General features: G+C 41.5%; 1 protein-coding gene and 1 long non-coding RNA gene across 3 annotated transcripts in view; one reads left to right on the top strand and one right to left on the bottom strand.

Annotated features, from left to right (window-relative positions):
* The first annotated feature begins 18,565 nt into the window (after positions 1-18,565).
* On the top strand, positions 18,566-20,067 carry LOC120988534. The gene is made up of 2 exons (XR_005776143.1): positions 18,566-18,871; positions 19,372-20,067. It is a non-coding gene; the product is annotated as an uncharacterized LOC120988534 (long non-coding RNA).
* A 1,287-nt stretch (positions 20,068-21,354) lies between these two features.
* The window catches only part of PTPN11 (protein tyrosine phosphatase non-receptor type 11), a 67,025-nt gene continuing 61,754 nt past the window's right edge, over positions 21,355-26,625 (bottom strand). The window contains exons 15-16 of one of the 2 annotated variants that reach the window (XM_040416046.1): positions 25,858-25,957; positions 21,355-23,511 (exon numbers count right to left, since the gene is read on the bottom strand). In XM_040416046.1, the coding sequence (XP_040271980.1) occupies positions 25,888-25,957 (70 nt within the window). In that variant the 3' untranslated portion in view covers positions 21,355-23,511; positions 25,858-25,887. Of the gene's footprint in view, positions 23,512-25,852; positions 25,958-26,625 lie in introns of both variants that reach the window. The other variant, XM_040416047.1, reaches the window with a different exon arrangement.

The raw sequence follows: 26,625 nt of genomic DNA on the forward strand, positions 1-26,625 counted from the left end.
TGTCCATAGCCTTTAAGACAGGCACAGCACTCATTAAACTTGAGGTCTTGATTTTCAAACAATCCATGTCCAAACAAAATACACAGCAAGGGATAACAGCAGAGCTCCTTCTCTTAGATCCAGCACGACAGCTGATTCACATCACATCATAGGGCTTCATCCAGATGCCTGGTGTATTGGCTATAGATCATGTGAGGCACTTAGAGAAAGTGTTGTGTGATGCGAAATGGCCATTGTATTGGTTTAATTGGATGCAGCCCAGGTATTAACTATTTGCTGTGTATTCAATATGGATTGACTGAAAATAAAAACATGAATGTTTTTCTTTACTGCATGTGATGTGACATTGCTTTACATTGTTATACCGACAAGCACTTTATTAGATATGTACGGTAGATACCCATGTCATGCCTGGGGGTCTTTGTTTGGACCAAGTACATTAATGAGCCGACAATCTTAGATGTTGCGATAAGAATTTATTGCAGCATCTTAAAGGTTTAACCCTTTAAAGGGGCCTGCCATATTTCACCTTAACCTGTTTAGGACATAGGGCGTACCAGTACGCCCTGATGTCCCGGTACTTAAGGACACAGGGCATACTGGTACGTCCTATGTATTTCCGATCACCGCCTCTCAGCGGGCGGTGATCAGAACCCGGTGCCTGCTCAAACCATTGAGCAGGCACCTTGGGTAAATGCGCGGGGGGGGGGTCCCGTGACCCCCCGTGTCAGCGGTCAATTCAGATCAGCGGTTTGAGGCTTTTAAAAAAAATTGGTAAAAATTAGGAAAAGTAGACATATTAGGTATCGCCGCACGCGTATCAACCGGCTCTATAAACATATCACATGACCTAACCCCTCAGATGAACACCGTAAAAAATAAAAACTGTGCTAAATAAACAATTTTTTTGTCACCTTACATCACAAAAAGTACAACAGCAAGCAATCAAAAAGGCGTATGCCCACCAAACCAACCTAACCAATGCCTACCAATCTAACCGTCACCTCATCCCGTAAAAATGAGCCCCTACCTAAGACAATCGCCCAAAAAATAAAAAAAATATGGCTCAGAATATGGAGATACCGTATAAAACAAAAAAAATGGTGTAAAAAAGCCATTTTTTGTCACCTTACATCACAAAAAGTGTAATAGCAAGCGATCAAAAAGTCATACGCACCCCAAAATAGTGCCAAACAGTCATCTCATCCTGCAAAAATCATACCCTACCCAAGATAATCGCCCAAAAACTGAAAAAAACTATGGCTCTCAGACTATGGAGACACTAAAACATTGTTTCAAAAATGAAATCATTGTGTAAAACTTACATAAATAAATAAAAATTGTATACATATTAGGTATCGCCGCGTCCGTGACAACCTGGTCTATAAAAATACCACATGATCTAACCTGTCAGATGAATGTTGTAAATAACAAAAAATAAAAAAACAGTGCCAAAACAGCTATTTCTTGTTACCTTGTCTCACAAAAAGTGTAATATAGAGCAACCAAAAATCATATGTACCCTAAACTAGTACCAACAAAACTGCCACCCTATCCCGTAGTTTCTAAAATGGGGTCACTTTGTTGGAGTTTCTACTCTAGGGGTGCATCAGGGGGGCTTTAAATGGGACATGGTGTCAAAAAACCAGTCCAGCCTTCCAAAAAACGTATGGCATTACTTTCCTTCTGCGCCGTGCCGTGTGCCCGTACAGCGGTTTACGACCACATATGGGGTGTTTCTGTAAACTACAGAATCAGAGCCATAAATAGAGTTTTGTTTGGCTGTTAATCCTTGCTTTGTAACTGGAAAAAAAATAATAAAATGGAAAATCTGCCAAAAAAGTGAAATTTTGAAATTGTATCTCTATTTTCCATTAATTCTTGTGGAACACCTAAAGGGTTAACGACGTTTGTAAAAATCTGTTTTGAATACCTTCAGGGGTGTAGTTTCTAGAATGGGGTCATTTTTGGGTGGTTTCTATTATGTAAGCCTCACAAAGTGACTTCAGCCCTGAACTTCTAAAAAAACTTAAGCCTTTTAACGTCCCCCAAAAATAAAATGTCATTCCCAAAACTATCCTAACATGAAGTAGACATATGGGGAATGTAAAGTAATAAATATTTTTTGTAGGTATTACTATGTATTATGGAAGTAGAGAAATTGAAACTTTTTGTTTGGCAAATTTGGTATTTTTTTTATAAATAAAAATGATTTTTTTTTACTCCATTTTACCAGTGTCATGAAGTACAATATGTGACGAAAAAAGAGTCTCAGAATGGCCTGGATAAGTCAAAGCGTTTTAAAGTCATCACCACATAAAGTGAGACTGGTCAGATTTGCAAAAAATGGCCTGGTCCTTAAAGGGGTTAAGGACCAGACCATTTTTTGCAAATCTGACATGCGTTACTTTATGTGGTGATAACTTTAAAACGCTTTTACTTATCCAGGCCATTCTGAGATTATTTTCTCGGCACATATTATACTTCATGACAGTGGCAAAATGGAGTCCAAGTTTTTTTAATTCTTATTTATAAAAAAAAATACCAAATTTACCAAACATTGTAACACTGTCTTGTGTAGGGGCTTATTTTTTTTAGGAATGAGATGACTGTTTGATTGGTAATATTATAGGGTGCATATGACTTTTTGATCGCTTGCCATTACACTTTTTGTGATGTAAGGTGACAAAAAATGGCTTTTTTGACACCGTTTTTATTTTATTTTTTTATATGGTGTTCACTTGAGGGGTTAGGTCATGTGATATTTTTATAGAGCATGCTATTACGGACGCAGCAATACCTAATATGTCTACTTTTTTTATTTATGTAAGTTTTACACAATGATATAATTTTTGAAACCAAAAAAATCATGTTTTAGTGTCTCCATAGTCTGAGAGCCATAGTTTTTTCAGTTTTTGGGCGATTATCTTATGTAGGGTCTCATTTTTTGCGGGATGAGATGACGGTTTGATTGGCATATGGGGTGCATATGACTTCTTGATCTCTTGCTATTACACTTTTTGCGAAGTTTTTTTTTTTTTCTTACAGTATTCACCTAAGGGGTTAGATCATGTGATATTTTTATAGAGCAGGTTATTACAGATGCGGCGATACCTAATACAGTGGATCTAAAAAGTCTACACACCCCTGTTAAAATGTCAAGTTTCTGTGATTTAAAACAATAAAACAAATTATTTCAGAACTTTTTCCACCTTTAATGTGACCTATAAACTGTACAACTCAATTGAAAAACAAACTGAAATCTTTTAGGTGGAGGGAAGAAAACAATGTGGCTGCATAGAGGGAAGAAAAAAAATAAAAAAAATAAAATAATATGGTTGCAGTGCACACCCTTAGGCCTCATGCACACGACCGTTGTGTGCACCCGTGGCCGTTGTGCCGTTTTCCGTTTTTTTTCGCGGACCCATTGACTTTCAATGGGTCCGTGGAAAAATCGGAAAATGCACCGTTTTGCAGCCGCATCCGTGATCCGTGTTTCCTGGCCGTGAAAAAAATATGACCTGTCCTATTTTTTTCACGGCCAACGGTTCACGGACCCATTCAAGTCAATGGGTCCGTGAAAGAACACGGATGCACACAAGATTGGCATCCGTGTCCGTGATCCGTGGCCGTAGGTTAGTTTTTATACAGACGGATCCGAAGATCCGTCTGCATAAAGCTTTTTCAAAGCTGAGTTTTCACTTCGTGAAAACTCAGAACCGACAGTATATTCTAACACAGAAGCGTTCCCATGGTGATGGGGACGCTTCTAGTTAGAATACACTACAAACTGTGTACAAGACTGCCCCCTGCTGCCTGGCAGCCCCCGATCTCTTACAGGGGGCCGTGATCAGCACAATTAACCCCTTCAGGTGCGGCACCTGAAAGGGTTAATTGTACTATCATATCCCCCTGTAAGAGATCAGGGCTGCCAGGCAGCAGGGGGCAGACCCCCCCCCCCCCCTCCCCAGTTTGAATATCATTGGTGGCCAGTGCGGCCCCCCCCCCCTCCCTCTATTGTAATAATTCGTTGGTGGCACAGTGTGCGCCCCCCCCCCCCTTCCTCCCTCTATTGTAATAAATCGTTGGTGGCACAGTGTGCGCCCCCCATTCCCCCCCCCCCCCCTCTATAGCATTAACAATGTTGGTGGCCAGTGTGCAGCCTCCCATCTCCCCCCCCCCTCCCCCCCATCATCATTGGTGGCAGCGGAGTTCTGATCGGAGTCCCAGTTTAATCGCTGGGGCTCCGATCGGTAACCATGGCAACCAGGACGCTACTACAGTCCTCGTTGCCATGGTTACTTAGCAATAGTACAATAGTAGAAGATTAATACTTACCTGCTGCTGCGATGTTCGTGTCCGGCCGGGAGCTCCACCTACTGGTAAGTGACAGTGACAGGTCTGTGCGGCGCATTGCTAAATGAACCGTCACTTACCAGTAGGAGGAGCTCCCGGCCGGACACGAACATCACAGCTCCCAGGTAAGTATGAATCTTGTACTATTGCTAGTAACCCGCTGCCACCAATGATCGGGGGGGGGGGGGGGGGGCGCAAGATGGGAGGCCGCACACTGGCCACCAATGTTGTTAATGCTATAGAGGGAGGGGGGCCAATGATTGCCACCAACGATTTATTACAATAGAGGGAGGAAGGGGGGGGGGGAGGCGGGGGGGGGGGGGCCACACTGTGCCACCAACGAATTATTACAATAGAGGGAGGAAGGGGGGGGCGCACACTGTGCCACCAACGATTTATTACAATGGAGGAAGGGGGGGGGGGGCCGCACTGGCCACCAATGATATTCAAACTGGGGAGGGGGGGGGTCTGCCCCCTGCTGCCTGGCAGCCCTGATCTCTTACAGGGGGATATGATAGTACAATTAACCCCTTCAGGTGCGGCACCTGAGGGGTTAATTGTGCTGATCACGGCCCCCTGTAAGAGATCGGATGCTGCTAGGCAGCAGGGGGCAGTCATGTACACAGTTTGTAGTATATTCTAACTAGAAGCGTCCCCATCACCATGGGAACGCCTCTGTGTTAGAATATACTGTCGGAAATGAGGTTTCACGATCTAACTCATATCCGACAGTATATTCTAACATAGAGGCGTCCCCATGGTGATGGGGACGCTTCAAGTTAAAATATACCATCGGATTGGAGAAAACTCCGATCTGATGGTATAAAAGGGACTCCGGACTTTACATTGAAAGTCAATGGGGACGGATCCGTTTGAAATGGCACCATATTGTGTCAACGTCAAACGGATCCGTCCCCATTGACTTGCATTGTAATTCAGGACGGATCCGTTTGGCTCCGCACGGCCAGGCGGACACCAAAATGACTTTTTTTTCATGACCGTGGATCCGCCAAAAATCAAGGAAGACCCACGGACGAAAAAACGGTCACGGATCACGGACCTACGGACCCTGTTTTTGCGGACCGTGAAAAAAAACGTTCGTGTGCATGAGGCCTTAAACTAATACTTTGTTGAAGCACCTTTTGATTTTATTACAGCACTCAGTCTTTTTGGGTATGAGTCTATCAGCATGGCACATTTTGACTTGGCAAGATTTGCCCACTCTTCTTTGCAAAAACACTCCAAATCTGTCAGCTTGCGAGGGCATCTCCTGTGCACAGCCCTCTTCAGATCACCCCACAGATTTTAAATCGGATTCAGGTCTGGGCTCTGGCTGGGCCATTCCAAAACTTTAATCTTCTTCTGGTGAAGCCATTCCTTTGTTGATTTTGGATGTATGCTTTGGGTCATTGTCATGTTGAAAGATGAAGTTCCTCTTTCTAGCAGAAGCCTGAAGATTTCGTGCCAATATTGACTGTTCATAATTCCCTCTAGTTTAACTAAGGCCCCAGTTCCAGCTGAAGAAAAACAGCCCCAAAGCAGGATGCGGCCACCACCATGCTTCACTGTGGGTATGGTGTTCTTTTGGTGATGTGCAGTGTTGTTTTTGCGCCAATCATATCTTTTGGAATTATGGCCAAAAAGTTCAACCTTGGTTTCATCAGACCATAACACCTTTTCCCACATGCTTTTGGGAGACTTCAGATGTGTTTTTGCAAAATGTAGCCTGGCTTGGATGATTTTCTTCGTAAAAAAAGGCTTTCGTCTTGCCACTCTACCCCATTGCCCAGACATATGAAGAATACGGGAGATTGTTGTCACATGTACCACACAGCCAGTACTTGCCGGATATTCCTGCAGTTCCTTTAATGTTGCTGTAGGCCTCTTGGTAGCCTCCCAAACCAGTTTCTTCTTGTCTTTTCATCAATTTTTTGGAGGGACGTCCAGTTTTTGGTAATGTCACTGTTATTTTCTCCACTTGATGATGATGGTCTTCACTGTGTTCCATGGTATATCTAATGCCTTGGAAATTCTTTTGTACCCTTCTCCTGACTGATACCTTTTAACAATGAGATCCCTCTGATGCTTTGGAAGCTCTCTGTGGACCATGGCTTTTGCTGTGGGATGCGACTAAGAAAATCTCAGGAAAGACGAACTAGAGCAGCTATTTGGGGTTAATCAGAGGAACTTTAAATGATTGCAGGTGTATGCTGACTCCTATTTAACATGATTTTGAATGCGATTGCTTAATTCTGAACACAGCTACATCCCCGGGTGTGCACACTTATGCAACCACATTAGGTTTTCTTCCCTCCACCTAAAAGATTTCAGTTTGTTTTTCAATTGAGTTGTACAGTTTATAAGTCACATTAAAGGTGGAAAAAGTTCTGAAATGATTCATCTTTGCCTCATTTTTTTTACAGCACAGAAACCTGACATTTTAACAGGGGTGTGTAGACTTTTTATATCTAATATATGTCTACTTTATTTTTTTTATGTAAGTTTTACACAATGATATCCTTTTTGAAAAAAAATAAATCATGTTTTAGTGTCTCCATAGTCTGAGAGAAATAGTTTATTTTTGGGGCGATTGTCTTAGGTAGGGGCTAATTTTTTGCAGGGTGAGGTGACGATTAGATTGGTACTATTTTGGGGGGCATATGCCTTTTTGATTGCTTGGTGTTGCACTTTTAGTGATGTAAGGAGACAAAAAAAAAGTTGTTTTTTTAGCACAGTTTTTATTTTTTTGACGGTGTTCATCTGAGGGGTTAGTTCATGTGATGTGATGTCTACTTTTTTTATTTACATAAGTTTTACACAATAACAGCATTACAGTTTTACTGTCTCCATATTCTGAGCCAAATTTTTTTTTCTTTGTTGGGCAATTGTCTTTGGTAGGGGCTAATTTGCGGGATGAGGTGACTGTTAGATTGGTACTATTTTGGGGGGCATACGCCTTTTTGATCGCTTTGTGTTGCACTTTTAGTGATGTAAGGTGAAAAAAAAATGGTTTATTTAGCATTTTTTATTTTTTTACGGTGTTCGTCTGAAGGGTAAGGTCATGTGATATTTTTATAGAGCTAGTCGATACGGACGCGGTGATACCAAATATGTCTACTTTTCTTTTTTCCCCTTTTTTTTCTGAAAAATGTTCCCTTTATTTTGGCAAAAGGATATATTTTTTATTTTATTTTTTAAACTTAATTTTTTTTTTTTACTTTTTTTTTTACTTTATGTTTTGTCCCACTCTGGGACTTCAACTTTTAGGGGTCTGATCCCATTTACAATGCATGAAAATACTTCTGTATTGTGATGCATTGGCTGTAATACACTAATATACTTACAGCCTTCCTGCATGTAAGATCCAGGGGGCTGCCTTCCATGCCATCGGGTCACAGTCACAGCAGTGCGGGGACCCGATGGCTGCTTTCGCCCTGCACGGACATCGCACGTGCCGCCGTCAGCGTTGACCGCGGCTGTGCAGGGGTTAATGCGCAGGCATCAGTGATTTCACCGATGTCGGCACATGCAGCAGGGGTCCGGCTATCAGTGAATGCCGGACCCCTGCCACTGATCGGGTGGGCGCAGCTCCTGCACCCGCCCAATCACCTTGACGTACATGTATTTCTCTGGTCCTTAAGTCATGGCCAGAGATGACGTATATGTACGTCATGGGTCCTTACGGGGTTAATAGCGGAGATCCAAGGTTTCTCTGTTCCTGGCTGTTACAGGAGTCTGGCTGTAGACACTGTTCAGCCCCTCTACTAATAACACCAGCACAGCTTCTGTGAATGTGCAGTAACCATGACATACGTGTACGGCATAGTGCCTTAACTGAAGGCATTCCATGACATACCATACATGTATCTAATGGTCTGGCAAAGGACGTTTGGGGGGGGGGAAAAAAAAAAAAACACATGTCCATCAAGTTCAACCAAGTGATAGGAAAACACATGGATTAAGGGATGGGGAGTGGGTAAACTTTAGAACTTTATTTCTCCCTATTAATCCAGAGGAAAGTAATCCCCCCCCCCTTCTCAAAACGTGAGCCAATGTGCCCCAAAAATGGAAAAAAAACCAAACAGCTTTCCCTGCTGATCCCTTTTTATATACACTGCCCAACCCATGAGCCTACCAAGGAATGAACCACTTTTAATAACATACCTTAGTTCTGCGTTTCTCAACTGCGTTTGTCACCGCATTGTCACTGCGCCTCTTTGTCAGATTAGGTCCCACTCAAAGAGGCGACCTTGGCGTGGTGAGTGGGCTTATGCCTTTTGATCAAAATGTACACTAATGCCTCTTGTACAGCAGGCAGTATGGGGGGCTGTACACTTTAACATGGCACTGAGAAGCGAGCTCAATTAGATCTAAGCATAGCATTGTGGATGTGCGATCCAGTTCTGTTTTTCTCCCCTTAATACATTTCTCAACTACAGTCCTCAAGTATACCCAATAGGTCATGTATTGAGGATTCCCATAACATTGTAAAGGTTAATTGGTTCTAGTGTATTAGTCACTGCCATAGGTGTTCTCCCATTAGGAGATGTTGGAGGTGCCCGAGGACTGAACTTAATTAACATTGCACTAGCTTATAATGTTCTCCAGAATGTTTGTTTCTGCAGGGAGAAAAAAAAAGCTAAAAAAACACAGCGTGGCAAAGCAATGTCCATGAAGTGGGGTTGCTTTCATACCAGACAAGAATCACAAATCCCAGTATTTCTATATGTAAACTATTCTTTAATGTCACATTGTCTGACAATTATACATGGATTACATCATTTTCAATTAACGTGGTCAAAAAGGCAATCATCATCTTTTTCCTGTTTTAACAGTAAATGTAATAAACACGAAGCTTGTCATTATTAACATTTACACAATTCACATCAGATTGATGACATCTCAAATGTATTCCTTTTAAAGGATAGCAATAATCAATAAAATATTACAATTCAACTAATACTCTGGTACAATACTTCATAAGTCATAAAAAAAAATTCTTAAAGTTGGTGTATATGTATTTCAGTCAATTTTTTGTGACAGACCATTTTTCGTTTTTTAAGAGAGGTTATACAGATGTGGCCTTTAAGCATGTTGTTTTCTAGGACTGGATAAACTACATGGACATATTGTAGAGAAGCCCCAGTATGCAACATGCATCAAAAAGATGGCATAACATAACATAACACTAGAAAAACAAATCATCCTTCAGAGCCAAATCATCCATAATAAAATATTTGTATGATACTTTACATTGTCTTAAGGAAAATCATAGTACATAAGAGAAAAACTCCAAGTAAAGAATATGCCACCATTGAACAGCAAAGTCCAACTAAGGTTTTTGGAACTTAGAAACTGGAAAAGGAAAAACATTGGTGTCACAAAAAGTTTATCAAACATTATTCTCGGTTACTGGTTAAGATTAAGAGTAATTTTCTTGCATTTGTCTCGAGATAGTTTCAAGTAATAACCAATGCCTTAAAGGATTTCTGCCTCCATTTACAAGCTCATATTAATACCATACATACAGATAAGAGACACATATTGACCTACAGATGTATGGTTAATCTGTGACCTTTGAAGAAGTGCTTTCAGATAGATCTGCCGTCATTACATCAACTTTCTTAGGTTTCAGAATTTTTATAGGCATAGACCTGGGTACGTGTACAGATCTATGCTAATCTGCTATCCAGCTAAGGTCTACAAGAAATGAAATTCAATTCGTGTTAATGCAAAATCCAGTCAAAATGCAAAGGGCGTATTATCATCAAATTTTTGGGAACAAGCATTCGTAGGAGTGCGTGTTCCCGATAATTGTTTTGTACAATCGAGCAGCTGGGCTTGTTTTAGCAGGATGAATGATGCCTGCCGAAAATGAATAGAACAGAATGCAGGAGGAACAAATTGTTCCGCGCGCATTCTGTTTGCATGAGCCGGTGTAATGTTATATCATCAATCGACGCTCCATTGCCTGTACATCGGGCAGTGTTATACCGCCTTTAGAGTAGCCTAATCGACCACAAAAGTGATCAAAAGAGCTCAAGTGTTATATACATTATTTTTGTTCTGGAAATCAGTGGAGGTCCAAGATCTTCTCAAATGTATCTATTCAATATCAGGAGATCATTTTGATCAGTTTTTCCATTTGATTGCAGTTTTGAGATTTTGCAGTATGAAATCTGCCCTTCGTGATCTAAAACCCTTAAGATGCCTTAACACACTGTTATAATGTGTACAATTTAACTACTTTATTATGCCACTAACAAATCATCTCAACGTAAAAATAACCATAGACAGCCACTTTAGAATTTCACAGTTGTAAGTCACTGTGGGTAAATTAATTGTCTGATGGTCTGACAATTAAACCGCCGACATTGGTGCCTTGCCTACCAAGTCACTACGATTACAATATCAAGGAATCGGCACATGTAAACACACACACAATGCAATTCTTTCAAGACCCACAGTGACGAGTCACGCGAGCATAAATCCCTGAATGGTACACAACTGCTAAACTTGTAAAGGCACCCTTAGCGAAAAATATCACATAGTATGACAGCTTGCGGTCCTATAAAAAGAGGAACAACTGCAAGTTTTTAATGGTTAAGCAACAAATTTCAGCAAAAGTGTACTTTAGTAACAATGGAATTACCAAAACGGTGTACCCAATCTGTACACAAATAAATTTTACAATATGTATTGTAGAATTTTACCGAAAAGGTATTAAGTAATAAGGAAAGATAAAAGTCCAACAACACCAACTATAGACAAAAACAAAAATACAACTGGTCTTAGTTAAAGAGTTGTCCAAGTTATGTGAAAAACTTCCCAGTGTCCCTAAATGGGATAAAATAAGAAACACATACACACCACTTAAAGAGGACCTGTCACCAAAAAATGCAATGCAATCTGAAAGCAGGATGTTATAGAGCAGGAGGAGCTGAGCGGATTGATATATAGTTTTGTGGGAAAAGATTCAGTAAAACTTGTAATTTTTACTTTTACATCTGCAGCCCTGTGAAGAGCTATCGGTACAGGGAGGTGTTATCGGTGACTGTATGTACACTTATACACACAATGCTGTCAGTCACTAACACCGCCCTCCTGTACCGATTGGTTTTTCTACTTTCTCTGAACAGCTAAAGCGACTTTCACATTAGCGTTTTTTGCAGATCCGTCATGGATCTGCAAAAATGCTTCCGTTACTATAATACAACCTCATGCATCCGTCATGAACGGATCAGTCTTCTATAGCCATGACGGATCCGTCATGAACACTATTGAAAGTCAATGGGGGACGGATCCGTTTTCTATTGTGTCAGAGAAAACTGATCCGCCCTCTTTGACTTAGATTGTGTCCCAGGACGGATCCGTCTTGCTCCGCACCACATCGGGGACAGAAAAAAACCCGCAGGCAGCCTCCAGAGCTTAATAGTGACTGAACGGAGGCAAACTGATGCATTCTGAGCGGATCCTTTTCTATTCAGAATGCATTAGGGCAAAAGTGATCCGTTTTGGACCGCTTGTGAGAGCCCTGAACAGATCTCAGAAACTGAAAGCCAAAACGCTAGTGGGAAAGTAGCTAAAGATATTAATCTTTTCCCACAAAAATATACCTGTATATGAATCTGCTCAGCGCCTCCTGCTCTATAGCATGGCGCTTTCAGATTGCACTGTATTTTTTGGTGACAGGTTCTCTTTAACCTCCACTGTTTCTAGCCTGCAGCAGTGGCACAGCTGTATAAGGTAAGCGACCTCTGCAGCCAATCACGTGCCATATACAGCAACGTTAACACTACAGCTTGCAAACTGAAACCAGAGCTGAGGACCAGGGCAGCAGCAGTGGTGCTGGCAACAGTGGGGGACCAAGTGGTGACCATATATTCTTTTCGTTTATCGTATTCAGGAACAGAGGGGAGACTTTCATACAACTCCCTTTAAGAAGTAGTTTCACACAGTAACTATATTTTTCTGCCAGATTTTGCCTCAAACTATGGTCATGGAGGACAACTTGGCCAGTTGGTATAGCTGTCGCACTGCGCAACATTTAGAAATGCCACTTTCTTCAGGCACTCTCAGTGACAAGGAAGGTTCAACTTCCAAACCATGATTTCCTCAAATTACAGCAAAAAAAAAAGAAAATTAAAAAAAGAAAAAAAAAAGAAGAGAAAACACGAAGAAAAAAAAAAAAACATTTAACAGGCCAATTTCCACTTTAAACCAGAACACCTGACAGCAAGCTGTATGCAACCGCACACATGCTGCTTGTTTAGCCCGATTATAGGTATTCCTGCCTGCATTACATTTCAATTGAATTATGAAATCCAGATTGTAAGAAATCTTTAGCAACTACTATACCATTAAATATTTATATTCCCACAAAAAGTCCTGGCTGATTATACTGCGACAACTGTACAGTTTTCAGCTCCATTTATTAAATATCTTTGTGACTTCAAACCAATAGATATTGAAGCTTCAGTCAATATACGCCTCTACTGCCAACATTCATCACAGTCATCACTTCTAGGCACTGATGTTGCAGGGGGTTGGCCACATTCTGGTTACTATTGATAAATGCGTTTTAAGATGACTATACTCATTTAGCCTTTGTTGATCTTTTCTGTGCTGTTTGCTAGATTTAATAAGCCATGTCCCCTTGTTGAGCAAATGTTATTTGCTGTCCGCACAGAGGTCCTGTCTATAAGATGGCTGATGACAGACATATCAAGTGACCAGACATCCCTCAACCTAATGCACTGCACGTGAGCAGATGGCAGGTGCAGTGTATATGAACGGAGGAGATATCACATGGAGGTGATTTGCCTGGTCACATGACCCTCCATCAGCAGCCATCTTATGGACAGGACTTCCGTGTGATATACAGGGTGGGCCATTTATATGGATACACCTTAATAAAATGGAAATGGTTGGTGATATTAACTTCCTGTTTGTGGCACATTAGTATATGTGAGGGGGGAAACTTTTCAAGATGGGTGGTGACCATGGTGGCCATTTTGAAGTCGGCCATTTTGAATCAAACTTTTGTTTTTTCAATAGGAAGAGGGTCATGTGACACATCAAACTTATTGGGAATTTCACAAGAAAAACAATGATGTGCTTGGTTTTAACGTAACTTTATTCTTTCATGAGTTATTTACAAGTTTCTGACCACTTATAAAATGTTTTCAATGTGCTGCCCATTGTGTTGGATTGTCAATGCAACCCTCTTCTCCCACTCTTCACACACTGATAGCATCACCGCAGGAGAAATGCTAGCACAGGCTTCCAGTAGCCGTAGTTTCAGGTGCTGCACATCTCGTATCTTCACAGCATAGACGATTGCCTTCAGATGATACGAGATGTGCAGCACCTGAAACTACGGATACTGGAAGCCTGTGCTACCATTTTTCCTGCGGTGTTGCTATCAGTGTGTGAAGAGTGGTAGAAGAGGGTTGCATTGACAATCCAACACAATGGACAGCACATTGAACACATTTTATAAGTGGTCAGAAACTTGTAAATAACTCATGAAAGAATAAAGTTACGTTAAAAACAAGCACCATTGTTTTTCTTGTGAAATTCCCAATAAGTTTGATGTGTCACATGACCCTCTTCCTATTGAAAAAACAAAAGTTGGATTTAAAATGGCCGCCATGGTCACCACCCATCTTGAAAAGTTTCCCCGCCTCACATATACTAATGTGCCACAAACAGGAAGTTAATATCACCAACCATTCCCATTTTATTAAGGTGTATCCATATAAATGGCCCACCCTGTAGAAGAAATCCCAGCAGTTGTCGTGTCTTGAAAGTATGCTGTTTTTTTATTTTATTGCATCAAATCAAATCGATATGTCCTACACCCAGGACGCGTTTCGGCAAGCATGCCTTCATCAACAGGTGAAAATAAACTCAGACAATACAGGTATATATAATGAAAGAATGTGCCGCCTCTCATGACGTCTTGCCCATAGGGGCGGAACTAATTAATTAAACCCATTGGATCCATACATTGGACACTTTGTATCCAAGGGGCCTAAATAGGGACCATGAGATTATGCATATTTGTCCTTCTATACACAACTGAGTTAATCATGTGATGGGTTTAATTAATTAGCTCCGCCCCTATGGGCAAGACATCATGAGAGGCGGCACATTATTTCATTATATATACCTGTATTGTCTGAGTTTATTTTCACCTGTTGATGAAGGCATGCTTGCCGAAACGCGTCCTGGGTGTAGGACATATCGATTTGATGCAATAAAATAAAAAAACAGCATACTTTCAAGACACGACGACTGCTGGGATTTCTTGTATATTACTAGAGGAGATTGCTCCTATCCCGTGCAGCGTGCATTGGGTGAGTGCTGGCTGATTCAATTTTAGGACTTCCGTGTGGACAGCTCAAAAAATTTGGCCAAAAAAGGGGCATATCTTACAAAATACAGAATGGTAACCAGAAATTGGCCAAGCCCTTTAACATCACTGCCTATAAGTGATGACTGTCCCTTGGTGATATAGAAACCTTGGATGGACACTGCAGAGGCAGTGTGAAAAGAGCCTAACACAAACCAATGATTGATGAGGAAGACTCAAGTATAATTCTGGTTGGTCACAATAAGTAGGGAATGTGAACAGATCAGAATGTTTTCTGTGGATAATATCTTCAAGAACGCTTCTACTCTATAAAATACAATTTCTACATTAGGCTACTTTATTATGCAAAGTTATATAACAAAAGCATCAAAATGTATTCAAGGGACCCAAACAATGAAATTTGAGGTAATCTCTTGGGTTGGCAATCAGTGGTGAAATATCTGGCTCTCTTCATTCTTCTAGGCTATAAGCGGATGACAAATTCCTACAGAGCTCAACAAAGGAAAAAGGGAGACTTGGTTTTGTTTCAGACACTTTCCAACACACAAAAATGACAAGACGTAGTTGGTGGTCCTCATCTCCTGGAGTCTATTGCTCACATGCTGCGCAGAACACCATTCATTAGAAGAAAATAAGTTACCCTTCTGAGTAATGATTTCTGAACTATACAAATGCTATTTTCTTATTTATTTTTGGCGCTATGGGATCAGCCAAGTTGTCAAAGGACACTGTAACTGTGTAGAGAATGAGTAATATCGTGGATAAGGTTGTCATTTGCTGCCACAAGGTGGGCCATCATGGGGGTGGCAGCCATTGGCACAAGTATAGACCCATACTATGTCTACAGCTTTTTCGTTGGGCAAAGTGTAATTCAATACAGACAGTGACTGATCTAAAAGTATCTGCTTTTCTATATGGTGGTAAGGTATACTAGGGTTGTATAATTAACAATAATAATACTAATAACAACCCTGGATAAAACGGGTTCCATTTTTGGTCTGATCCAGCACTTCTTAAGGCATTTAATAGAGGGCTATCTTGAGGTCCAGTGGTGGACAGGACAGTGCACAGGCACAAACTCTTATGAAGAATAGACTCACCAGAACACGGTCTACCAAGGTTTCATTCACAGAAACAAAACATCCAAATGCTGCTAAATTGTCTCATTATCTAAAAGCCATTAAAAACAAAGCTGATGTTGAGAATTGGAAGTGCTTTTTATTAAGGTAACCCAAATAGATACATAATACTGTCTGGAATTATGTTTCGTATATGCCATTCATCTAAAAACCTATGCAACCCTTCATACAATAGAGAATAGTCTCTTCAAAAATCAATGCATGACATAATACTACAGTCATCTACCGGCATTTTCAAGTTATAGTCCACATACTGTACAACACAGAAACAAACAAAAAAAAAAAAAGAAAAGAAAAATCACCCCAAGTTCCAGCATATTTATTTTGCTGTGAACAGTAGATAGGATTGTAAAGGTTGAAATGGTGTTCATATAAAGCGATTCTAATTTCGGATTCAGTAGGCAAGTATTTGTGATCAATTACATGGAAAGATTTATAAATGACATACCTTTTCCAATTCAGTCACTGGTAAAAAAAAAAGGAAACTTAGGAAAAACAGTGCAACCAGAAGCCAACTTAAAGGGGCTGTCCAAGTTTTAGTTTATTATTTTAAATTCTTCTCCTCCCCACCCAACAGCAGATGTGAAGGCAACTATACTTACCTGCTCCTCACAGCTGGTCGGTTCAGCCTGATATTCCCAAGATGCATGTTACTGCTGGATTACGTGCCATTTGGTTTTTTAGGATGTCACTGCTGAGGCCAGTCATTGGCTGCAGCAGCACACATGATCCGGTCCATGCAGGACATTTAAATACGGGGGCTTAAAGGTGCAGTCAACACACCCTAGGACCCATCGAGCTTAAAGCAAGCGACAGAGAGCAGATGAGCCTAGTTCCCTTCACAAGCCCTCTGCTGAGTTGGGGGGGAGGAAGAGGGGGTTAAAAAATAAATAATAATAGTGGACAACCCCTTTAAATGCCAACTCCTTGTTTAGTTACAAAATCATCATACTGGCCAGTTTAGAAATATTAATTATTGAAGGCATATGTTAACCATTGAACAGAACTTTAAAGGAAGTGTCTGGCCTAGAAGAACCTATGTTACTAACGTGTGCTCCATTAATTGAAAAAAAATAAAATAAAATGTCCACCAGTTTCCCATTCCTATATGTATTGATGCCCCTGCTGTGAGGTATCCTGTATGGGGAAAAAATAAACGAACCAGCACCTCCACAATAAGTGAATATAAGAACAGCTGTATTCTACCCAGCCCATACTGCAGGCTCACAACCTGGGAGAGGCATGTGTAGGATGCAGCTTGGTACTACTTTGCCCAGATTGTAGGCTGTAAGCCCAGGAGAGGCATGTCAGAGTAGGACCCATCTGATTAGAAGCGACCTTGACGACCGGTAGATGGGCCCGAAATATTTTTGATCAATTATATTCGCAAAAAGCTTCTAGCTGCATTTGCAGTAAGTATGACCCCCAAGCATTTATTCTTTTAGTGTTTGCTTATATCTTTGCGCAATTGACTAGCAGAGTGCTGTTACCTGTAGTTCTACGTATCCAAGTGTGTTTTAGCCAAGGTAGCGTGCACCTGCGTTCTTATATTCACTTATTGTGGAGGTGCTGGTTCGTTTATTTTTTCCCCATTGTCACTGCCACTAGGGGAGTGGCTCCCCCTGGTGGTGAGATTGAACCGTGCACCACCAGCCCATTTACCATGTGCTTTTAATTAGATAGCTTGTACAGCTGTATTCTACCCAGCCCATACTGCAGGCTCACAACCTGGGAGAGGCATGTGTAGGATGCAGCTTGGTACTACTTTGCCCAGATTGTAGGCTGTAAGCCCAGGAGAGGCATGTCAGAGTAGGACCCATCTGATTAGAAGCGACCTTGACGACCGGTAGATGGGCCCGAAATATTTTTGATCAATTATATTCGCAAAAAGCTTCTAGCTGCATTTGCAGTAAGTATGACCCCCAAGCATTTATTCTTTTAGTGTTTGCTTATATCTTTGCGCAATTGACTAGCAGAGTGCTGTTACCTGTAGTTCTACGTATCCAAGTGTGTTTTAGCCAAGGTAGCGTGCACCTGCGTTCTTATATTCACTTATTGTGGAGGTGCTGGTTCGTTTATTTTTTCCCCATTGTCACTGCCACTAGGGGAGTGGCTCCCCCTGGTGGTGAGATTGAACCGTGCACCACCAGCCCATTTACCATGTGCTTTTAATTAGATAGCTTGTACAGCTGTATTCTACCCAGCCCATACTGCAGGCTCACAACCTGGGAGAGGCATGTGTAGGATGCAGCTTGGTACTACTTTGCCCAGATTGTAGGCTGTAAGCCCAGGAGAGGCATGTCAGAGTAGGACCCATCTGATTAGAAGCGACCTTGACGACCGGTAGATGGGCCCGAAATATTTTTGATCAATTATATTCGCAAAAAGCTTCTAGCTGCATTTGCAGTAAGTATGACCCCCAAGCATTTATTCTTTTAGTGTTTGCTTATATCTTTGCGCAATTGACTAGCAGAGTGCTGTTACCTGTAGTTCTACGTATCCAGGTATCCTGTATGGTCACTACTGTAAAGAATCGTCCAAGCATATGTGACCTTGGTCATGGGCCATACCACTTCATTGTCCTGCTAGGACTAGAAGAGGCCAAAAACAGGACCGTGGAGAACTATGTTGTAGTTTGTTTTCTTTATAGGGCGCATGTTAGGGCCACAGGGGTTGTCGGCTCCTAGGCCGGACAACCCATTTAATATTAACATTTAAATATTTGAATAAAAGGGTGAGCAACTATATAAATGCAATACATAACTGGTATTAATCCTGAGTATTAGGCTAGATCGACAGCTGCAGTAAAGCTATCTGGCAGGCTGTACCCGCAAAAGGGACAGCCTGTTGGATACTGCCGTTCATCGCCAGGCCCCATTGACTATAAGTGTCGGGTTTCGGTCAGACATAAAATGGTGGGTGCACCAGTTTTTGTCAAGCTCCCATTATAGTTAATGGCGTCTAGCGGTGAACGGCAGTATCCGGCTAGGCTTTACCTGTCAATCAACTGTCCTTTATGCCCAAGGGGCGTCCTTTGCGCCGCATTTGTGCCCAGCCGCGCCCCAACTGCCGGATCCTTAGACAGGCCCATCTCATTAGAATTCACTTTAATGGGCGGTATTTTCCTCTCCCCAACATTCGAAGATCCCGCGCATGCCCAATACGAAGTTACGGTCATCGGCCTCAATAGGGGACGCAGGAGTGATGTGATCCTGGCGAGTGAGGGTGTCGGGCGCATGCGCAAGATCTCGGAATGTCGAGGACAGGAAAATACCGCCCAGCGAAGTGAATTCTAATGAGATGGGCGTGTCTAAGGATCCGGCAGTTGGGGCGCAGCTGGGCACAAATGTGGTGCAAATAACGCCCCGTGGGCATAAAGGACAGTTGATTATAAAGATTATTTTTCACGTTTTACAATGCGCACAGGGATAATACTTATATGAATTGGACACTTATTACAAGACCTAGGAGGGCATATAAAGATCTAATTATGCTCAGAAGGCCTGACAGTGTCCCTTTAAAGTCTTCACTCATTTAGGACTGCAGTCACAGATCTGCTGTCTTCTGAGTTCACATACTCACACATCCATTCTGTGGAACACTCTGTACTAAGCTCGCTAGGCTGGTTGACTTGGTAGTATAGCATCTGCAGGCAGTGTACTGTAATTTGATGTATAAAAAAAAGTCTGTGTTCCAGTGGCAACCAGCAGAAAATTAAACACATCACTGGACCATAAAACAAGCTATAAATCATAGTACAAGTATTATATGTCGATTATATGACAACTATAAAAGAATGAGTGCGAGTGTAACTACCCTTCCGTTTTTGGACTAGTCTTAACTAAAATCAGGAGACACTTCTGATAAAGTACTATATACATTCACCCCAAACAAACAAAAAAAAATGGCATGTACAGGTCTCCTTAGCCACCAATATAGGTGTAAAAGTGAAGAAAAAGAACAAACTAAAATAACACAAGGTAGGTACCCTTACATGACATAGCAATAAAAAGTCATACAATTTTTTTATATTGTTCACCAACCTTTTGTTTTATCGTCTCCACTGCTATTTTTTGTAATTTGTATTTGTATTTTTTTTAAGCCAAGGACTTTTAAGGTTTTGGTCATTAAAGTAAGAACATAAATGTAGTACCTTAAAAAAAAACTGCTGTAAAATAATACATGACAAGAGTATGCCTGACAACTTGGTAGATGGAACTTCTCAGAGATATCCCTACAGCTAGGTCAGTACATACGGTATCTGCACATCTAACCACTCACTTAGTTGACAATCATTTGATGAACACAGTCCTCCATTATCTATTCAGCATCTAGCCGCTACTGTCCAAGATGCTGTATGATGTCACTAAAATATAACGCATAGATTACCCACAACTTTTTTTTTTTTTTTTTACTATAGCTATTCACAGCGAGCATACCTTTCTTTGACAAATCATTCCAGTGCATGGAAAGCAATGGAATTCATTTTTGGCAAAACTTGATTTAAATGCAGTCTGCTAACATCTGGGAAGTTTGACACAAAAGCAGTAAAATAGGAGAAAGAACCACTTTGTTTTGATAAAGAAGCAAATAATATTAAACCTCAATATTAAAATATAGTGCTTTTCAGTATGTTTATTAGCAGTTCTAGCTATAAAAATTATTTGGCATTTCAAGATCACACATGATTTTTGACTGTTTTGGAGGCCAAAGATTCAATGCTCTGATTATGCCCTGTCGCGATATCGATTTTGTCAAACATATTGGGAATTTGTACTAACTATTAGAAACAGACTGATAATGACAAAAAGGTTGACATTGCGCCCACTATTGGTTAATTGTGGCACTGCTTTCCTTAGGGCTGCAGTTTTGGTAGCTCATGTGTAACCATTGTCTAGCCCGGAGGAAGCAACAACTGAAGACACTTACTAATACAATAAAATACCTCAGTCAGGAGATTCGTGCTGCCTAAGAACATTTATGGGGTCATTTATCAAACTGGTGTAAAGTAGAACTGGCTTACTTGCCCATAGCAACCAATCAGATTCCTCCTTTCATTTTCCAAAAGGAGCAGTCAAAAATGAAAGGTGGAATCTGATTGGTTGCTATGGGCAACTAAGCCAGTTCTACTTTACACCAGTTTGATAAAGGCCCCCATTAGTTTACAAATGAGCCAGGAACTGGGAACAAACAGTCACTGGGCGGCTCCCCACCGACCTCTTTCTTCTAGCTTGACTTGATTGACAGGTATCTACCTATTTGTGTATAGGGATAGACCTGTAAATCAAGGCAGCCTGGCGGATAGAAACCAGCAAAGACCCGCCCCCTGACTCTTCTCCTCATTCCTGCCTCATTTAAAAAAAAAAAGGTTTTCTCTCAGTTTTCAGATTAAAACATAGATTTCTGTAATTATGTAGCATGTCGGAACTTCATGCTGCCCATGGTTTGGGAAGCATGAATCTCCTGATATGGTTCCTTTAAGGGAAAGAGTACATCCAATCAATAGAAACTAGTGAAACCACAGGGACATGAGCTAATATATATATAAACAAAAAACTAAAAACTGACCAAGCTGGTTCGTGCTCCTTTCCTCCAAAATACAGGTAATTGGGACATTTCAAACATTCAGTAAAATGGTTATGGCTTAAATCTTGTGAATATATAAAACCTGTGCTGCTACATCAAGGATGAGATTGCATAAATGATTACAATATAGAGAATATCAGTATAGTCTCTCTAGGACAAAATATCAACCATTTGCACAGTCATCACTGACACATTCACAATTTCCTTGGACTAAACTAGTGACGCTGAGTACAACAGATGGTTGATATTTTAAGGGAGTCCAAGTAAGACCCTTTGCTTGGCATTGGCAAAACAGCTACTGAAAATGAGCTTGGGCAGGACATGTAGACTACTGGGCTCAGATCCAGTGTGTTGCCGGCACGCTTCATCTAAAGAGCATAGAAAAAAAGGCAAAATGGCAAAACAAGCAGCAATGGCTGACAAAGAGACAGCACTCTATGAATAGGTTAGTTGAGGAGGTTCTTATTTTTAGAGGAGTTTGCCAAAAGGGACTGATAGACATACCAGAAATCTGTGATCTTACACCAATGAGAGGGTTGGGCTGTCAAAAACGGATTAAGCAAAAGCAGGCACCTTTGGCAAACACCTTAAAAAAAAAAACAAGAGCACAATGAAGCACCTATAGAAAAAAAATATATTTGCAAGAGTGCAATATCCATCACGTGGGGCCACAGTATGAAGGGCCTCACTTAAATACTTTCTGACTGAAGATAGACTGTGACTGTAAAGGCACTTTAAAGGGTTTGTACACCCCTGGGGGCTTTTCGGGCAGACCCCTTAGGATGGGCAGTCCTGTGGGGGGGGGAATAATAATTACCTGATCCCTGCCACTGGATTCCAGCTCCTTTGCTCCCTCCTGTTTGAGGCGGGTCACATAGCCAGTGTGGCGGAGACCCAATAACCTGACGCTTGGGGGGACACGTCACCACTGCAGCAGCCACTTAACCCTCATCAAACAGGACGTCGAAAAGGGGAGACCAAAGAGCTGCAACAGTGTGGAAGGAGCAAAAGAGTCGGAACCCAGTGTCAGGAAGCAAGTATGATTCCCCCCACATGTCCAGTCACATTGTGGGGCTGCCCGAAAGGCCCCCAGGGGTGAACAACCACTTTAAGAAAATGGTTAATGAAGGACCTGCTAAGGGAAAGGTGCATAACAGATGCTTTATGAGGAGCGGCCCTTACTACTGAAAATACTGCTTTTGCACAAGTCAATTTCCAGAAAAATGCTGATTTAAGTAGTGGGTAAGGTAAGGCCTTCCTTCCCACTGGTTAGTCAATCAGACGTGAGATAAATGGGCTTGACTGTCTAGCAGTCCAAAATGCAGGACAGGTTTGACATTTAACCATTTGTAAAGTGCATGTCAATGCTTTCACTGTATCTCTACACCTGGCATACCTGTGCTAAGATCAGTATATATAGAATGAGCATCAGTTTCATTATAATGACTACGTTACAATTGGCACTAGGCATAAACATTTTGTCCATAAAATACTCCTGTCGGGCTCCCTGACCTTCTAAGAAAGTCTTTCCTAAGTCGGGACATAAAAGGAAAGCACCATTATACTGTGTGAGTGCAGATATTCACATTTAAAGCATATCCACATTAGCTTGGGATCTATATGAATGACTACACAGTTATGGAGACAAAGCAGAAAATGTAAATGGCTAATGACAATGGTCACAGTCTGTACTGCGGAGAGAAATTGTTCCCACTCTAATGTAAGCATTCACCTTATTACTTCACGTTGCCAATGAATAAAGAGCACCCTGGAGGCACTCTAAGGAGAGGAAAGAACGGGACAGCTTCAAGACAGTCTTTTTGATGAGCTCTACAAGCCAAACTTGCCGAGATAAAGATGCTTCATTGAGAAGAGTGAACCAGTTCGAAACTTTTGTGATACAGAGAGGACTACGGTTTTCCAAAAGTTCTTGAACAGTTAAGAGATTTTGACTGTGCAGACATTTCAGACCAATTGTGTAAGTGGGCAAAGCCAGGTCTTACATGTCCCCATCCTTCTTCACATTCGTTTGCAGTTTCTCAAAATTAGATTCTGTAGCAAAAAAAGAACATGAACGAACACCATAAGAATAACATGCACCAATACGTCTAAGCATTTCTATACAAAAATACAGTGGAAGGGTTGAATGTGGTGAAATAATTTTGTTAGCGCACCATGTTCTCCTCAGCCGGCACAGTGGAGAAGGAGGGAGTCCCTCCCCACCAATAAGATAGTACTGAGGAGGAGGGGAGGCGCTGTGGCCACTGTGCCACCAATGAACATAATTAACCCGTTAATACAAATGTAAGTGGCGGGTGCCAGGCATATCACACAGCCGCTACCCAGCCTCAATGACAGAGCACGGCAATCCCGCCAAACTGCGGCACCTGAGGGGTTAATTGACGCGGTTCGGCGGGATTGCCGTGCCCTGTTATTGAGGCCAGGTGCCGGATGTGTGATATGGCTGGCACCAACCTCTTACATTTGTATTAACGGGTTATATTCATTGGTGGCAAAGTGCGCCACCCATTACCCCAGTATTATAATAACTGGTGGCAGTGGCCACAGGGTTCCCCCCCTCCTCCGTATATTCTTTGGTGGCAGTGGGCACAGGCTTCCCTCCCCACCTCCTCAGAAATTTCATTGGTGGCAGTGGCAGCTTCTGATCGGAGCCCCAGCAGTGTAATCTGGGCTACGATTGGTTACCATGGCAGGCAGGACGCTACTGAAGCCATCCATGGAAAGCTCCCTGCTGCTGTGTGCACAAAGTCCAGGGCAGAAGGAACAGTAAAAAATCCTATTCACCCTAATACATCTCTATTAGGTTGAACAGGACAAGGGCTCTAGCAATTAGGGTCCATTCACACGTTTGCAATTCTGTTCCGCATTTTGCAGAACGGAATTGCAGACCTATTAATTTCTATGGGGCTGCACGATGTGCTGCCCGGTTCCGGAATTGCGGATCCGCACTTTTGGGTCCGCAATCCCGTTCCCGAAAAAAATAGAACATGTCCTATTCTTGCCCGCGAGTGCCGGCGATGTGCGGTCCGCAAAATGCGGAACGCACATTGCCAGTGTCTGTGTTTTGCAGATCCGCAAAACACACACGCATATAAATGCGGAAAACACAGCTTTTTTGGCGTTTTATTTTATTTTTTTGCGTAGTATTGAGTATCACAATACTTTTTATGGTATCGAAATCGAATAAAAATTTTGGTATAGTGACAACCCTAGTCCAGAGATCTCCACGTTCACAGCTCTAAATGCTCTGCTAGATTTTCTTCAGCCTGGCAGCTCAGGGGGCATGTCCTTTCTGCTGCAGCTCTCTCCCTGTTAGGGTCCATTCACACATCAGTACGTGTTTTGAGGAACCGCAAAACACAGACTTCGGCAATGTGCGTTCCGCATTTTGCGGACCGCACATCACCGGTATGCTCATAGAAAATGCCTTTTCTTGTCCACAATTGTGGACAAGAATAGGTCATGTTCTATTTTTTTGAGGAACGGAAGTGCGGATCCGCAAGTGCGGGTCTGGAAGTGTGGATCCGCAAATGCAGAGGCGGTCAGCACATTCTGGCCCCGTTGAAAATGAATGGGTACGCACCTGTTCCGCAAAATTGCGGAACGGATGGGGACCCATTTTGCGGACATGTGAATGGGCCCTAACTGCCACAGCTTCTAACAGAACATATGGCTGGTGGCAGTTAAAGATTTAAACTGAGCACGTTCGACCAGCTCAGTGAGACGGACAAAAAAATAAGGAAAAGAACAAACAGAAGTGAGTTGGAGTAAGATGTGCTAAATTTATTAAGACGTTCAGACTTATTAGTAGATTGCATCTAGCAGTCTGTGCGCTAAAGAATGAAATATATGCCACATATGAGCTGGCCTAGACTTTAGCTATAATTTATAGTACATCTGTTGGACTGCAGGAGGCTATGCCCCCAACCTCGGTAAGTCAAACTACTTGTTTTCAAAATTGACGAGAGGTGTAAAATTGAAAAATCATAAATTTTTGTTAATTGCACAAAAGTTGCTACCTTTGCACACCAATGTATATTTGATAAATTCCATCCAAAATGTACAGTAACATTTTTTAATCCAGCACAATAGTGAGTATATACATAAGTGGCACAATAGGAGATAAAATGAGGGGCCAATAACAAAAATATGCAACAGTCACTTTTTTTTTTTTATCTTCTTTCATAGCAGTCTGGACTCCAATCTTGTATGTCTGGTCTTGAGACCCGACGGAAGCACTTTTGCGCTGGAAACGAATGTCTGATTTCCATAATTTCTGGATAAATGTTTGCCAGATATAAAGAACTCCACAGTAATATATTTATAAAATTTGGCACATTAAAAGAAAAGAAGTAAAAAGAAATGCCCCTACATTACCAGTCTGTGGTGGAGGCGCGGCGTTCCACTTCATCTGAAGCTTTTTTGCTGTTGCATAAGACCGACATTTTCATAGACTCTACCAGCATCTTCTCGCATGCTGTAACAGGAAAAACAGACATCCAGGTGGTTATCCAACCAAAAGAGACCGTATGATATACTACAGTCATACATTATGGCTGCGACAGACCTCTAGGGGCTGAAAATCATTCTGAAATTATGTTCGTAATTACCAGATTAAGCATCCACACATCATTTCAGGAGAGAGAAAAATCATCATCTCAAGCCCTATTCATATACAAGCTCTATGCTGATGGTGAAACATCGTCTGAAGTTATTGTAGTAATTAGCAAATCATGCAGGATATTACTGATTATATAGATAGGCCACACAAATGACAGACATTCAAAAAAAAAAAAGAAAGAAAAACATCCTCTTTGGTTCAAATTCTCTTAAACATTTAAACGGGAAAGTTCAAGCCAGTAGATGTAGCCATTTTAGTTTTAATTCTGAGAGTTGCTGAGATGAAAACACAGGAGCATTACTTCATTTCAAGGCAAATTAAGTCTCTGTTTAATCCCAAATGTCAAGGGATTCACCTAAATAGGCTACAGCAGCCTCTTGTACTAAGCCTGCGGTGTATATTGCCTCATACGGAGTTGATAAGCTTCTTTGTAATGTGAACGCTTTTAGATTCTGCTGTAGTAGTGAAGACACAGACGTCTAAAAGGGAACGTGTCATCAGAAAATGAGCTATTGTCCAAATCT

The sequence above is a fragment of the Bufo bufo genome, chromosome 2, assembly GCF_905171765.1.
Source record: "Bufo bufo chromosome 2, aBufBuf1.1, whole genome shotgun sequence".
In the NCBI taxonomy this organism is placed as follows: domain Eukaryota; kingdom Metazoa; phylum Chordata; class Amphibia; order Anura; family Bufonidae; genus Bufo; species Bufo bufo.